This window comes from Polypterus senegalus, chromosome 16 (genome assembly GCF_016835505.1).
Source record: "Polypterus senegalus isolate Bchr_013 chromosome 16, ASM1683550v1, whole genome shotgun sequence".
NCBI classification, from domain to species: domain Eukaryota; kingdom Metazoa; phylum Chordata; class Cladistia; order Polypteriformes; family Polypteridae; genus Polypterus; species Polypterus senegalus.
In genome coordinates this window covers 79,884,149-79,901,453 of record NC_053169.1, presented here as the reverse complement: position 1 = coordinate 79,901,453, position 17,305 = coordinate 79,884,149, and the positions used below count along the sequence as shown (strand labels likewise).

The 17,305-nt window shown below is 39.8% G+C and overlaps 1 protein-coding gene across 3 annotated transcripts in view; it reads left to right on the top strand.

Annotated features, from left to right (window-relative positions):
- macrod2 (mono-ADP ribosylhydrolase 2) overlaps positions 1-17,305 on the top strand; it is a 1,287,980-nt gene that overhangs the window by 378,999 nt on the left and 891,676 nt on the right. For all 3 annotated transcript variants that reach the window (XM_039739038.1, XM_039739039.1, XM_039739037.1), the window contains exon 4: positions 5,536-5,565. In XM_039739038.1, coding sequence (XP_039594972.1) covers positions 5,536-5,565 — 30 coding nt within the window. The remainder of the gene's footprint in view (positions 1-5,535; positions 5,566-17,305) is intronic.

Genomic DNA, 17,305 nt, shown 5'->3' with positions numbered 1-17,305 from the left:
GAGCTATGTGTTGGTATTGGAGCCTATGTGTTAAGGCTGTTTGTTAGGCCTGCATAATGGCAGATTCTAACTGTATTATTCGTATCTTAGATTGTCTTCGATACTCTTCAATACTCTTTGACTGGTAGGATGTATGGAGAAGTGACAGCAGGCCTTGCTAGCTGCAATTCGCGAGTCAGTGAATTATGAATTGCTTCTGTATACCGATATATGAATCTGTATTGTGCACCTGCCATAAAACTTTCATGGCAGTGTGATGATGCATTTCCAGTTACCTTTCTTTATAATTATCCTCCCAAATAGAAATTGAAACATTTTCCCCCACAGATGGAGGCTTTCTTTTTAACTCTTGTCTGTGCTTTTCATTGCAATATTGTCTCAGTTACAGTTCTTTGGTTTATTATTAATACTTTGTGATTAAACAGGGCCCATTCTGTCCTGCATTTTATAGCACATTGTGCTTGATCAGTTAGATGCATTGCCTCCCGGGACCATTTTACTGTAAGACTAGAAAATATAAAAATATATCATTCAACAGGGATCAAGTGTCCTCTGCATGTGTGCGTCTGCCATCAGGTCACATTACATAGTTGTTATATTAAGGAGAAGACCGTGAGGCATCACAAAAGAAAAGGCTTGCTGTGGCCTACTATATGCAAAAGAGTTTACTTTAAAACAACATCCAAATTCAAACCCACCTCTCTGTTAATCCACATTTTTCACTATGATTTTTGCGGTTGCTCTTCTTGTAATACCTGCCTATTCAGTTAAATAAAAAAATACAAAAGGGAAGAGTAATAATTTATGTACGCACGTACGCACACACATTAAGAAAATATAATCTTCATTTTTTGGTTTAATATTTTGGTAATTTGTTTCTTTATCATGGATGTTGTTTAATGCATTTTTAACCTACAATAAAAATATTACTTAACATTTTGAAGCCTGGTCCAATGTCTACCTGAACATATGCTGTGTACTGTAGACCACAGTATTTCTGTGTCATTTACAGATAAAATGTTACAGTAAGGATTCAGAAAGCATTCTCTGTCAGCTTAATTTATACTATGAAACAATTTCCTGTGTTACATCGAATCTTCAGTGTACAGTTTTGGTCAGTTATATGATAATTGTGTTTAACAATTTATGATAATTGTCTTTTTTATTACTTGTTAACCATAGTGCTACATTTTTTTTTACCAGTTGTAGTCTTCAGTCATGAAGATATTTTAATTTCTTAAAAGATTTTCACCTCGTATTGGTTAATCGATGTGTATCACAAGGCATGCTCAGGCACACATACACCCACACTCAGTCAAAGCAGACTACCGGTAATTTTGAGTTGCAGTTATTAAGTTTAGATGCTTTATAGGTTTATTTCACGAGAACAATGGAATTCATTTTTAACACTTGCCAGTTATAAATCGAGCAATACATACAGTAAATTAAAAAACAGAGGTTTAACATAAAAATAATAATTAGCACAGTAATGAATAAAATGCATGTTATCCATCAGAACTTCCCTTGGATTTTACTCAACGGTAACACCAAGGCAAGTACACAGGTTGTCAGTCCGAGCTCATCTAACCAGGGAGTCCAAATGCAGATGACTGTACTTTGCAGTGAAGATAGTCAAATTATTCATGATGATCCGAGAGAGGTTATGCACTAGGTTTTAAAAGCTAGCTACAAAAAAGGCAAGATGTGTAGGACAATAGAGGGAGACACAGTCAAAAGCATTTAGCATCTCAGATGGTTGATCAGCACAAATTCAGATTCAGTATAGTTTATTAAATGGCAGTAGTGACAGCTGAGCTACAGGAGAAAATCTTATCAGATCTAGCAAGACTTTTTGTCATTGCCGGAAAACCTAAAGAAACATGCATTTTTCACAGGTTTCATATAATGGTGCATCTCTTTCTCTAAACTGTGTCTTTTATTTATTGACTTTTAGGCCCAGAGTGGGTGAGGCGTAGTGAATTCCCACACACTCTAGCTTCCTCCATAACCACAAGGCAAGGATAAACCACCATGGCCAACTTCTTTTCTTTTAACATTTTATTTTAAATGTTAACAGAAGAGTAATAAATTCTTTCAGTCTTTTGATCATTTTTCATCTTTTATTGATTGTGTTCATAAAACATTGCCTTACAATTTTCATTTAGCTGATGATAATCTATTCTTTAGTGATTTCAAACACATTTCATCGTTTCTATGATAAATTTACATTTGTAATGTTTCAGAGTTTCCATCCATTACGTGACACTGACATATCCTTTCACCCTACCTCTGTCACACAGTGAGGATGTATTCTTTGAGAGTTTCTGTCAGTTTTCATCTTCTATGTGTTACTTGATAATGTAATATTCCTGAATAATCTCAGCCATTTTTCAAGAGTTACATAATAACAATATATTCTTTATTAGTTTTGATCGGGTGTCATCACTCATCACTTATGTGATCATCACTCTTTCTTTAGCATATAATAAAGATTTCATTATAAAGGTTTTGTAATGTTCCCAAGTCACTTTATTTATTATTTTCTGTTGTTTCACATTGAAGATTGCAGGCTCACAGTCTGTGCATTTTCTTCAAGGTCTTTCTTGCTCATCTTTAGTTCATCAGGTCAATGTGGCTATCAATACTTGACAGTCCTTTTTTGGTTTTGGGCAGGGTGCTCAGTATTATTCCCTGGCACCATTATTTAACTTTTCCTTGCTGAGTAACCTATGTTGTGTCTTACTGGTAGCAGAAATAATGGCCTTTGTGACAATTTGCCAAGTGCCTGTGGCTCCTCCATTGGACTTGTATGTGATAGTGCAGGTCAGCTCCTTGCTCTCTCTTCCCTTTTTGGAGCATCTTGAACCCGACACCCTCAGTAACATAACTGAGATAGGCGTGGCAGATGAGGACAAACACACCAAACAAGGTGAATGATGGTGAAAAGTGCAAGTGCTTTTACTAAAAACTCAACAAAAAAAAGTTTATAAAAAGTGCTGTGCTCAAAGGTTAATAAATAAATAATCCATAAAAATGTCCAAGTGTTAGTGGAGGTTAAAATGATCAAATAAATAAATCTATAAAAACGTCTTAAAAATTCTGAATCCCCGGTGCTTCCCTTTAAAAACCGAAGCCTCTCCAGCTTATCCTACTTAGACCGCGCAGCATGAAGAGACATCCCCTAACTGGCACAGACATTCATCAGTCCTGGCCGATGTCCCCACAACCCGACACCTGGCATTCCACTGAGAGCCACCAGACCCTGCTCACGTGCCTTCTCAGGTTCCACCCGATGAAAGTGCACTGTCCTCCCACCGCTACCAATAGCAGGCTTCACCCATTGAGATGATACTTCTAAGTGTAACCATCACTCCTGCTCCCTGGTTGCCCAACAGGAGTGATCCCTGTGCTCCCTCCTGTGCGCTGGCCACACGCTACCTCCTCGGGCACCATTCCTGTCTGTCTGCTTCTCTCTCTGAGCACTGCCTCACTCCTGCTCCTTCCTTTTTCTCTGTCTCGGTAACCTGCAGTCCTCTTTTGTATCTCTTCTCTTGTCCCATTTCTCTTCCGCCAGCTCGTTCTTAAGGCTCACGTACCGCAGGAAGTTGATAAAGCAATTGAGAAACACCACACCCTCACGTGCAGGTGTGTCTCACCCCAATTACTTCACCAACTCCCCACAGCTGCGCTAGTGCGCCTATGTAAAACAAGCCAGCCAATGCATTATTTTATTAATTAATTATTCAAAATTTTTTTTTTTTTTTTTTTTGGAGAGGCCGACCTGCACACTACAGTGATGAATGGTCTCAAATTGAAGTTCTAAATGGACTAGCCTAATCTTTAGCCTGTCCCATGTACCTTTCCAGATACCTCCAATGAAGGAATTAATTTATTTTCTCCACAAGCTGTATTAGCTACAGTTTTTGTTTTCTTCTGGTCTGTTACCAGTTGGCTATATTTTAATTAAATTAATTTTTGCCTCATTAAAAATTTAAAAACAAGATTGGTTGAATTTTACATGTTGTGGACCACCCAGGCTTGAACTGCCTGCTGAACCTGACACAGACAAGTGTGGGACACAAGTTCAAGACACACACCGATTTTTATTTTCTTTTTTCCTTGTGGGCAACACCTTTCTTGTTCCCACAAGCTCAACACAGTCCAGCACAAGCAGAAAACAGTTCTCTTCCTTCTCTCTTTCACTACTCTGGCCAAGCTTCGTCGTCCTCCTCCCAACTCTGGCTTTTCGAGTAGAGGCTGCTGGCTCCTTTTATAAGGCACCCGGAAGTGCTCCAGGTGCTTGATTGCCCATTTCTGGCTGTACTTCCAGGTGTGGTGGAAGGACCGCCCATAAGAGCTCTGAAACTCCTGCTGTAGCACCCCTTGGCGGTGCCCGCGGATCCCAACATGGCTGCACCAAACTCCAACTCCCATGAAGCCCTGTGGGAGTCCGAGGCATCGCTGCAACCCAGGGGGGTTGTCATCTAGCGTCCCGGGGGAGGTAATGCTCTGGCCATGTTTGCTCCCCCAGTTCTCCCAGTGTGACGGCGTCCCGGCCAGGTAAGGGCCCCAGCTGCAGGCTACAATGTGTTGCTTTATTATTATTTGATTACCTAGATCAGCGTTTCCCAAACTACAGGTTACGGCAGCATTGCAGGTGACCTCTGGCTAACCCCTGAAGAAACCCCCTCCCCACTCACCGCTTTGGCAATTGTGTTTGATTCACCACAGCAAACTTGCAGGTGGCTCCTGGCCAATCCTGGACAACCTCCTCAACCCTTGATCTGAAGTTTGTGCTCCTTTCACCCAGGAGAAAAAGCATTGCTTAATTCATCTAATGCCCTGGTGATTGTTTGAGAACCCCACCTCCTCCCAACCACTCAAATGATCCTGCTAAATTCATGGAGGGGTACTCCACACAAACCCCTCTGCCCCTGGTGGGTCGTGAACACACTGACATATGAAAAACTGGGTCAAGACACCACAAAGGTTGGGACATGGACATTTGTGTACTCATGGATACATTTGTGAAGTGGTATTGTATTTTTGGGTTAGTGCTTTATATTTATAGATCAGTGTATGTCAACTGAGCCTAACATTTGAGAAGAGCACAATGTAAGTAAATGAATGAACTGAAATATGGCATCTTGGCTATGGCCATAAACTGTTTTAATAGGGAACCATCTTGGTGCACCAAGGTAAGTTTCTTCACTTCATTTTGTTTTTTCACCTGAGTTACAGGGTAGCATACAGTAGGACTTTCCTGTGCCTGAAATGTTGCTTCCCATTTTATTAGCCAAACGCCTTATAGGCATTTTGTCTGGGGTAGTTTAGCTAAACAGTCTGTCTCCTAAATCAGACTTTCAGAAGAAACAGTGTTGCTGTGTAAACAGGCTCGGGGAGCTGCCTTTCTGGGGCTTGCTTTTACAGGAGTTGAGATAATTTATCACAGGAAGTCGATTGTCTGTCTGCTTAATGACTTGAGTTCATCTTCTCTGCTGTTTACTCAGTTGCTTTTGTTTTTTCTCTTTCCAGCCAATTCAAGTCTCCTGGGTGGCGGAGGGGGTGAGTACCTATCAAATTTTTTTATACTGCTTTTTCTAGCATTTTTTGGAGTAAAAATATTAAAATGAATAATGAAGTCTCAAATGGGGGCTGTTGAGCCTTGTAAATTTGAAAGCCGAGAGAAAGTATGGCCGAGACACTGCACTAAAGAAGCATAACTGTTTTTCTGTTATTAGGTGTCGCCATCCTATGTTATATAGTGAAGCATTCATAGGTATTGGCTCCTACATGGTGCCACTTGCAAATGCTGACACAGGTGTACCACACTAGAAATGCATTTCTAAGTAGCAGACAGAGTAGTAATGTGAGACTGAAGCAATGGGCTGCTTTCTTTACACAAGAGTCACTGATGCCTGCCTTCTTTGTTGACACATGCTACTGCACATGTAGAGTGTGTGCTGTTTGATAACTTTTGATTGACATATTTTAAATTATTCTTAATAAAGAAATCAAGACAGTTCAGCTTTTAGATGATTATGATTTTTGTTAAATGATTTGGAATGAGAGGCTTGCTGCATTTGCCGGTGGCATTGCGGCTATTAAAGTCTGCTTAATTGCTCTCGTTAATGGCGTGTTTAAATCTGTGACCCTTACAATAAGCTATGGTGGCTGGGTGGCTCCTTCTGCTGCACATACCAGAAAAAGAACCCAATAGGTCTGCTTACAGAATTACCCCCAGTCTCCATCCTGCCAAAAGCAATTAAATAATAGGGGGCTTGTGGGGAATCACAAAAAATCACCTACTGCCTTTGAATCGATAAAAAAAAAAAAAAAAATACTTATGTGTGGTTTGCTGACGATACAACAGATCAAAAAAATATCAGTAAAGTACAGTTTGGCTTTCTGGACCCTAGTGAGTACAAATAAATGCGTCTGGGAGCACACTGCTCAGTGATTCGCTGCTTGTTGACTGAATCTTGAGCTGAAAATGAGTACACATCTGGGACAGCTGGGTGCTGGTCCCAAAATTACTGACCCATTGACTTTAAGTGAAAAGCTGAGCAAATTCACAGCTGTATTTGCTGTTTGGGAGCCATCAAACAATTCCCAGAAAATCCAGGCACAACTGCACGCTATCTCTCTCTCTCTCTCTCTCTCTCCCCAAGAATCATGAAATGTAGATTCCGTCTTTCTTTTACGTAAACTCTCCGCTTTATATGCTCTGGAGATCTCAGTTATGATGCCTCTGTGACCTTCCAGCGATTCATCAGTACAGGATGACATGCATCTTCCCAGAGTGCGCTTTTGTGGAAACCCTTGACTCAGATAGTTAGATAGGTATGGAGTCTGTAGACAAACTGATCTACTTTTAGCTCAAAAGATATGAATGGACTTTTATTAAATAGTGAGATAAACACATGGTAAATAATGAGACATCTTGTTTTCATGTGCTTATGTTAGTAAAATGAGCCTATTGGTTTTCGAAGAATGATGCAATTTGCCGTTTGTTGTTTAAGATACCGCATGCTGAGTCTAACAGAACAGTGCTAAGTGCTTAAATCAAGTTGAGGAAGCAGCGTGGGGTGGTGGGGGAATTTTTGTCTAATTGCACATGAAAATGATGTGTATTTGCAATGCAATTGTCCATTCCTTCTTTCATAGCTGTATTTTTAAAGACATATGAAATGAGTATTATCCACATAAACGCCAGAAACTCTGTATTGTTCATTTATTATCACCTCTATGGCAGTTAGCATTACTGCAGACAGCATAAAGAGTTTAATAAGGTCCTTCTGATAAGGCAGTAGAAAATTATTAACACCGTATGCCCTTTTGTGCACACTAGACATCACAGAGACACCCGGAGGTGCCTGGACCTGGCAGATAAAGACACTCGGCCATCCGGCCAGCAGACTGTCAGAATTCTCAGGATTTTTTTACTGAATGTGTGAATGAACATCTCACTGTGAGAGGAAATTATTGAATTGGAGTGAAATTAGCCTGAAGCTGGCATCCATGGTTATGGAAATTTGTCAAGTGTACAAGAAAATTGTGCAACATGTTCACAGCTGAGTGCTGCAATTACAGCAAGTGATACCGCGAGTAAATGATTTTCTGATTTCGCTGTTGACTGTTAAAGCCACGAGCTTGCTTTGGCAACACCATAGCAGATACTTGCCACTGCACTGAGGTATTTGCACTACTATAGTCACTGTCAGTTTGTAATACAGTTAGTCTTCATCCTTGATAGACTCTTAAAGAACAATGTTAGTAAGAGGCATACCAAAATGTTAAGTTAGCTTCCGTCGGTTAATATTTAGTGAACCTCACCAAAGCAAGACGCTTACACATTTCCACAGTCCTTAGTTTTCTTACTTGGTATACAGTGCTGTCAGATGAAATGAGATGAATGAAGATGATCTGATTGACCAACTCTTTGTGTTTAAGTATGTGTTAAAAAAATGTAAATGAAAATGAGGGTTAAGGGAAGCCTTAAAAGGTTATTTTGGATAAAAAAGGCCATTCTGTTTTAAATGACAATATGCCGAAATGTCAAGTATGGTGTTACCAGTGTGTGTGTGTGTATGTATATGTATGGTGTACACACCAAATGAACCAGCTGTCATGGCACAACGTCAGAGGCTTTGACTGAAGCACTGACATCTGAGGTTCAATGCATAAACCTGATGATGAGTAAAGATGTGTACACCTGATGAGCCCCAATTAGGGCAAAACACGTGTCGTGTATGCTTTGTATTATTTGGCAGGTACTGTATCGTGTATTTATTATCTGCTTCTCAGCAATTGAGATGACATGGTGGATGTTTGCTGACTGGCCAACCAACCACAAGTGTTACCTTGTAGATAACCATGCAAGTAATCAAATTGCAATTCAGACCTATGAATATATATAAAAATACAATGCCTATAAAAAGCATTCACCCTTAGATTTTTTTTCGCATTTTATTGATATTCCACATTGAAGCACAACGGATTGAGTTTGCCTTTTTTGAGACTGCACAACAGATTAGACACCTTATTATCAACGTGAAAACTGATTTCTGCAAAATGGTCAAAACTGATTACAAATATAAAACACAAAATATTTGATTGCATAAGTATTCCCCTACATCAAGTCAACATTTAGTAGATGCACCTTTAACAGCCACGAAAGTCTTAATTCTGTGTGCCCAAGTCTCCCTCTGTCAGCTATCAGCACATTGTTGTCTTTTCCCCATTCTTCTTTGCAGAACTGCTGAAGGTCTTTCAGGTCGCATGGAGATCGTGAATGAACAACCTTTTTCAAGTCAGGCCACTCCAGGACATTAACTTTGCTGTTTTTAAGACATTCTCGTGTAGCTTTGGATTTATGCCTAGGGTCATTGTCTTGCTTGAAACTGAATCTTCTCCCAAAGTGCAAGTTTCTTTTAGTCTGCATCTTGTTTTTTCCAGTAATTTCCCCATAATTTCCTGTATTCATTTTTCCCTCTACTTTCTCAAGTCACCACCTGCTACAGAGAAGAATCTGTCTGATATCCAAAAGCTCAATTTTTGTCCCATCAAACCATTTAACTTTCTTTCAGCTGTCTTCAGCCTTCATTTGCCTTTTGGTAAACTATTGTTGAGATATTCTGTTTGTTTTGTCTCTTTGCTTCTCTTCCATAAAGCTACGACTGATGAAGTACATACACAACAGTTGTTGTCTGCACAGTCTCTTGAATCTCAGTCACTGTAGCTTTTACCACCTTTAGATATCTCGTATGTCTCCTGGTAACCTCTCATAATCGTCGTCTTCTTGCATGTCCACCTCAGTTTTTGTGGATGGCCTTCTCTAGGCAGATTTACAGCTGGGCCATACTCTTTCCATTTCTTATGATTGTTTTAATTTAACCCCAAAGTATATTCAGTGACTTTGATACTTTCTTGTCTCCATATCCTGATTTATGCTTTTGAATCAGTTTTTCACAGAGTTGCTAGGAGTGTTCTATTGTCCTCTTTGTTTAGGTTAGGCCACCATACTGACTTGGCAGTTGGACCTTCCAGGTACAGGTGCATTTATACTACAGTTAAATGAAGCCCTAGACAGGTGATCTCCTTGTAATCAATTATGTGACTGAAGCCTATTGGTTACACCATTGAGGATTTAGGTGTATTGTATTAACTAGGGTGAACAGTTATGAGATCAACGTTTTTCTCTTTTATATTTTTTAATTAATTTGACCACTTTTTTTGAGTATTTTTTGACGAAATTAAATCTACTGTGATTCAGAGTTGTACAACAATAAAATATGAAAACTTCCACTGTATTTGTGTGCGTATGTACTGTACATATGAATGAATGAGAGCTTGTGTTGAGCTATGTATGGGGAAAGTAGCAGGCAATCTCAGTTGAGCCTGAACCTAATATGAGCGTTAATTACATAATGCCTCCTACATCATAAGCTAGCTAAATACCAGAAAAGAAAAATATCCACCAGATTTGGAAGTAAGTTATTTCTATGGTGGCTTTCCCTTTCCATTCTACACTTACTCCATTTTCATCCCTTACTACCTGTAAATGATTGTACCTTTTGTGACATAAAGATGCAGGAAATGTTTTGACAAGAACATGTTGCTCAGCTAAACATTACTCATCAGTAGGCCACTTACCCCAATCTTACTTGTCAATTGCTATTTAGTGGAGCATTTAAAAAAAAAAAAAAAAAGGTCAAGAATAGGTCCATTGACCTACTGTCTACCATACTGCTTGGTGGTCTTGTTACTAGCCTGGACACAATTTCCCTTATCTCAGATCTCCTTCACTTTAGGCTCCAGTGCTTCACAACTGGACTGAGCCGGATGGAATCTAGATGAATCCAGGCATGTCTATGTGAGGGTGGGCTCGCATGAAAATGTCCATTTTAACTGTTTGTTATACACTTTTTTTGCCACTCCTCCCCATGAATCTTATTTGTTTTGTGTTTTTGGTATCTCGGGTACTATGCTGTAGGAAGATCCTGAGCTGAAAAAGTAACCCCAGTTTATCGGTTGACAAGGTTTTATTTTTTACTATACCTTCTTTGGTGACCATCATGATATGACATTTAAGTATCAAATTCAATGCACCAAGTGTTCTGGTGTCTTTTTCTTCCTACTTTTACTTCCTTCTTTTCTTATAAAACATGCTGCCTATTTTCCGTAGGCAACTTGAGTGTGTAATTGCTTCTCTGATCATCTTCCCTGCCATTCTCCCTTTTGTGCAGTGTTTTGACCCATTCTCTCATGAAGGACACTATAAAAAGAAATTGATTTAATTCTTGTAAATTTGTCCTTTTATGCTTTTAGTGAGGATCGCGCATCTAGTCACCACTTTCTTAGATTTTTTTACATGTGCAGCTCAGGTGAGATATCCAGAGAATGCAGGCAGCTCCTTTAGGCTCGGTGGGGTGTCTCTCATGGGCTTTGCAGCTTCCATGGCCCAAGCTATAGGTGGATGTAGTTAATAACAGGCTTGTGAGAGGCCTTTAAAGGGAATTGCTATAAAGGCCGTGTGTGGGCTTGTTTGTGTACAGTGCAGCCGTTCACTGAGTGTTGCCAAGGCCAAGGATGCATTTCAAGCACACCTCTACAATATAAAGCCCTTAATTACATGTGTCTTTTCAATGTTTGTTTTATATTTATTTAGAAACAGACACACCTGCTTCTGGACTTCTGTAGAAGAAGAAAGCTGCTCATTACTTTTTTTTTCTAGAAATATATGGGATATTTGCAATTGCACATGATTTTATCTCCTATTAATAAACTCAAAAAAGGTTTTTAGGCAGCAGCAGGTTCCTGCATATGAAGCAGAGGAAAAAAAAGCTGCAACTTGCCTTCTGTTGCAAACTGTCTCAATAGTCACTTGGGCACCTGATTGATCAATTGGATTGCAGACATATTATTATTCAAGATGTTTGGATTTAATTGATTCATCCTTTAAAACCAGAATGGTGTGCAAAACAAAGGAATCTACCCATCCATTTTAATAATGTGTTCTTCTTGGTCAGGGAACTGGAAAGTTGGAGCCTGCAGGGATAGATGGAATAGATGAATCTGGAACTCTAATGGGCAGGTTTGTCTTTCTTGCAAATGGAGTTTACCTCCTATCTGCAGCTGTAGGGTGATACATGTACCAAATGAGCTTGTTGCATCAGCTTGATGGACTACATTTTCTTGCCTGAAGGAGAGGTTTGCTCAGAAACTCATTATACTGTATATATGCATCATTTAACTCTGGTACACTGACAGCAGGTGTGCTGACATCACCTTTGGAGCCACTTGGATATTCAGACCATCTGAGACTGTTGACTATGCAGACGCCATCTCGTTAATCTCTCGTATACAAACAGTCTGCCTGAAGTTGTATTGATAATGCTGTTCTAGGCCCTTGGAGATGCACACTATCTGACCCTGATTTGCTAAGAGAAAGAATTGTGATGATTTCTGTCCTGTAGAACCTACCACTATGTCCAGAGCAGCCAACAAGCATTCTTCAGTCCTACTACACTAACAGGAAGAGCTGTATGGTCTTCTAGCATTGATTATCTTGTCAAAAATGGCACCTGTCCAGGGGTGGAGATATATTAGGCAGCAAATAAACAGTTTTTGAAGGTGATGTGTTAGAAGCAGGAGAAATGGGCAAAAGTAAGGATCTGAGTGACTTTGACAAGGGCCAAATTGTGATGGCTGGACAATTGATTCAGTGCATTTCCAAAAGGGCAGGTCTTGTAGGATGTTCCTGGTATGCAGTGGTTATTACCTATGAAAGTAATCCAAGGAGAGGGAACCTGCTGCTGGGTTGATGATGCGCTTTGGGAGAGAAGTCTAACCTGTCTGTTGCAATGAGAGAAATGTTTACGAACACACAGTACATTGCAACATGCTGTGTAGCTGCAGACCTGCCAAAGTGTCCGTGCTGACCACTGTCCACTGCTGGTAGTGACCACAGTGAGCATGTAAGCATCAGAACTGGACCATTGAGCAATGGAAGGTGGCCTGATCTGATGAATCAAGTTTTCTTTTAGATCATGTAGCCGACTGGATGCAAGTTAGATGTTTACCTAGGGAAGAGGTTGTAGCAGGAGGCACAATGGGAAGAAGGCAAGCTGACAGCATGAGGCATAGTGATGCTCTGGGCAGTGTTCTGCTGGGAGACCTTGGGTAGATGTTACTTTGACACATACCACCTAACTAAACATTGTTCTTGATGACATACATCCCTTCATATCAACTGTATTCCCAGATGCCAATAGCCTCTTTTGGCAGTATAGTGCCCCTGTCACACTTTAGAAACTGACAAAGCATTCAAGGTATTGACTTCTCCAAAGTCCTCTGATCTCATTCTGATCTAGTGTCTTTGAGATGTGCTGGAAAATTTGAGGATATTTGAGGACTAGACAAGCCAATGATTATGTGTTTATATTATGTACGTTAAAGAACCATCAACAACAAATCAAATTAATAATACTGTATATTGAACAATTATTATAAAAGTAAAGTTGGATAAATCAGACTGTGTAGCTGCATGAATAAAAGGTAAAGTACAGCTTCCTGTTAGCGGAAATAGCCCAAAAGCTGATAGAAATCTACATTTTGTACTTGATAGTTGTATGCAAAATTTGGTTGACTTAACTGAAACTGTTCTCAGGTTATTTTGTTTACATACATACATACACACAAACACACAGACATAATTCCAAAAATGGTATTTTCAGACTCGGGGAGGTCTAAAACATCGAGATTTTGATGAATCAACATTTTGGACGATTACAGTACTTTCCTTATACTTTGTATACGAGAAAGTCAAAAGATGCATTGTTCCATTAAACTATATTCCATTATTATTGTCTGCAGTGATTGAAGACCTAGTTGTGAGGGCATTGTAAATGCCACCATAGTGACAGTTCTTGACTATGGGGCCATGTGCAAAGAGTTTGTCTGTTGGCTAAATTCATGTACCCTCCCTACCAGAGTCCATCTACCTAACCTTGTGTGTGTGTTTCTGTGCACTGTGATGGACCAGTGCTCCATTCTTTAGATTTGACAATAGTTCCCTCCATTTAAGAGGGAGATCAAACTCTTCTGTGCCTAAAATGAAGAAGGAGTTTCATAGAGACAAATATAAGAAGACTAAGAGATTAGTTTAAAAGGAAGGGTCAATCCATTTCTAATTTGCACTGAGTGACATCCTTTTTTTGAGCACATTTGAAGAGCCAACCCATTTTCTATAAAAGGTATTTCTACCACCTGTTCTGCAAAGCGAATTTAAGTAATGAAGAAAATGCTAAAAGGAGATGATTTGAACCTGCAGGATTTGGATTATATAACCTTATAGCACTGCCTTGCATTGGATAACCAGGCCCTTAAAATGATTTGATGGAGATGCTGATTTTTGTTTTTTTATTTTCAGAAACAGGGGGAAATGAAAGTAGCCTGTCTGTCAGTACGGCTGCAGGGATGTCCCTGGAAGACAGTGGGTCTAGAATGTATATAGATGAACAGCGCTCCTCGGCATGAGCTCGGCACGTAGATGGAATTCCTTCTCATGTGCAGACGCTGAGAGATCAGAGTTCACAATGATGACTAACGTCTTTCATTTCCTTGGTTGCCAAGAGGTCACCAGAACTTAGTTCACTCCCACAGCCAATACTAAGCAGCCTGACAAAGCCAGCATTTCATATACAGGAGCCCTGATCACTTTTGTTTAGCTGCAGTCAGTGTACGCAACAAGATGTGTGCTCAATGAACTCGAAACATGCAAGTGAGAAATCCTCTTCAGCAGCACTTGCTAATGCTGTATTATGTATGAGCTGCAAGAAATATTTCCAAACTCGTTATAAATCATACACAAGGAAAAAAAAACAAACTAAAAAAAAAAAATATAGAGCGAGAGAGAGAACTGCGTAACCACCAGCCTGTGATCAACTGCCTGAGGGTCTCTGTGTGAACGCTGCTGCTCAAGGTTACGCAGAGCGCATTAGGAATCAAATTAAACATTTATTGGAAACTTTAATTGATTGCGCTTTGAAAGGCTTTGAGGAAGAATGTTTATCTCTGAAAATGCAAAGAAACAAAAAATGAAATCTGCCATTGAAGTGTAATTTATTCCTTTGCTTTTGTTTTGTGAATTTTAATTCTCCATTAATAGAGGCATCTCTTCCAATGATGGTCTGCCTCGTGGCTTCTTTTGAACAATGGAAGCTCCTCTTAGTAACAGCTACCTGCCCTCTGTCGTTCTGCATGTTTTACAGGTTTTTCTGCCACTTTGATGCCAGTCTCGACAGCCTTGTTTGTCCTGCAGTGTATATGGTTTCTTTTCCCACACTAAAGACATACTCTGACATGGACTGGTACTTTAAATTCTCTTGTAGTGATAGTGGAAACCCGAGAGTGCCTCACAGGATGCTTGCACATCAGTGGCTCTCAGTGGCAAGAAGACTGCCATCCAAATACCAGACTCCATGCTTACTTGGCATGACACATTCATCCCTTCAGCTCCATATTTTCTTGTCAATATAAATTAAGCGGAATTTCATTACAAGTATACAAACTAACCCATCTAAAAATTATACAAATTCACATCCAAATTAATTGCAACAGTCAGTTTGGTAAGCAACTGTAATAAACTAGTGGAAACTCCCTATTTTCAAAGTTTACCTGAGCCTTAAACTTGCAAAATTGATATTTGCCTATTGAGATTTAAAAATATGACCTGGAGGGTCATGAGCGTGATTGAAGGGTAAATAATGACATTACTGCCACTGACGGAATTACAGAAGCCTGCTTTCCTGGCCTTTTGCAAGCTGTCTTGAGCTGGTGAACCTGTGAGCATCTGTGTCTCATTGACCGTGCTCTCTTGGTTTCATCTGTCGGCCTTTATCTGCTATTGCCAGCCTGGTACAGAAAATAGAAAAACAGAACCCCACAACCCCTCGAAAAAAGCAAAGTGACCTCATGGCATGGTGGACAAATGTGACTGCCTGGAGTGCAAGCAGGTGTCTGTATTTACATTTGAGTACTGTATCTAAACATTGTGCGCCACCTGAGTGTTACACGCACCTTGTCACGGTCAGCTGGAGAGTTGCTGTGCAGGCTGATACCTTCACCAGTCAGAACATTTCCTCCACAATGATTTATAATGCAATTACTGTTCAGCCTGTCCGTATTTCATTGCCTGACTTGGGCGGACAGTTGCTTAATTGTGATCCTGAAGGGAAATTTCATTGTTAGCACAAGTAATAAACGCAACTCCTCTACGAGATGTGCAGTGTGCCTGCAAAGAAAATAGAGGGGCACCCCAAGTTGAAAGAGCCTATCTGTCACTTCATGCAGTGCTGCAGAGTTCAGGGCTATGTCCAAGTTAAACAGCTGTCTGTATATCTTCCTGTCCTGCTAATATATTTTATTTCTGGCAAGAAAGAAAAATACAGCTGTGGGTGAAAGACACCATGTTGCCTTCAGTTATATTTCTTTTTCAGCGGGAGGCACTGTACCTGGTGAATTAGCTTAAGATAGACTGAATATTATATCTTTGCAGATCCCACAGAGGGAAAGTGTAAAGGTGATTGTTGCTGTATTTTTGAATGTGTATACCTTTTCACTGCCCCGTTCTTCTGCACAGTGACAACAAAGGTATTTATTCTCTTTGTTGGATGCAGGGCCTAAAGCATACATTTTTCATGTGTACTTCATTGTTTAAGTTCACTATACAGGATGTAGAAAGAAGGTCTGTTAGTATTATGTGTTTTTTCGCTTCGTTTCGAAGCATTTGACACCAGATGCACAATGGTTTGCGGTTTAATTTTATATCAGGTCGTTCTTTGTTTTTAATTTTGTTGTTTTTCTATTATTTTGTCTTTTTCAGCTGTGTTGCATTTTGTTTTCTCTTACTACTTTTATTCTTACTTTCCTGCTGATTGAGACAAATACATTATCTTAAAAATCAGTCTGTTATAATTTAGTGCTTTGATTTCACTTGCATATATCTCCCCCAACCAAAAGTATGCTAGATTAATTTGAGACTGTCATTAGACCCTGCAGTGGACTAGCACCCTATCCAGGGCTGGTTCTTACCTTGCATCCAGTGCCGCAGAGAGAGGTTCCAGCTGCCCCCATCTCTCATGACCCTGAATTGTACTAAGAGAATGTTTTTTAATGTTTCCCTTAAGTGTTTTCATAAATTTGTCATACACAGGTTTCTTTTACCTAAATACTGCAAATACAAAGAATTGGATGTGTTAACCATCCCTAAGGAGTAAATCATCTAATTATCAAATTAATTAACCAGTTAGTAATAATTTATAATACAATACCCAGAGCAACTTAATAGAACCAGGTGTCCTTAATGACTCCCTAGCCTTTCTTGTCATGCAGTAGCCATTTGTTTCACAAGGACTGAAGTTTGTTAAACCCACAGTGTTGTTCACTAGTGTATGAGACAGAGTGTAGTGCTGAGCAATAATCAAAGTAATGAACACAAGCAGTGATTGCATTTTAAACACTCGGGTATATGCCTCACTCTCCACTTGAGCAAAGCTGTATGACGATGCTTAAATGAATGCCTTTCTAAGGTAGGGGAAAAACTTCCATTTGTGGCTTCATGGATGATACTGTACTAAACTTGAATATGACGTCACCTGCAGGCATGTCTTCATTCAGTGTGTCCATGTGAGGTCATTTCTATGATATCTGTGCAGCAAAACGTTGTGCGCTGCTGCTGGTTTTGTGGGTTTTTTATTCTGTCCTACCTGTATACTGTGTTTCGCAGACGTCTCTTGTGTGG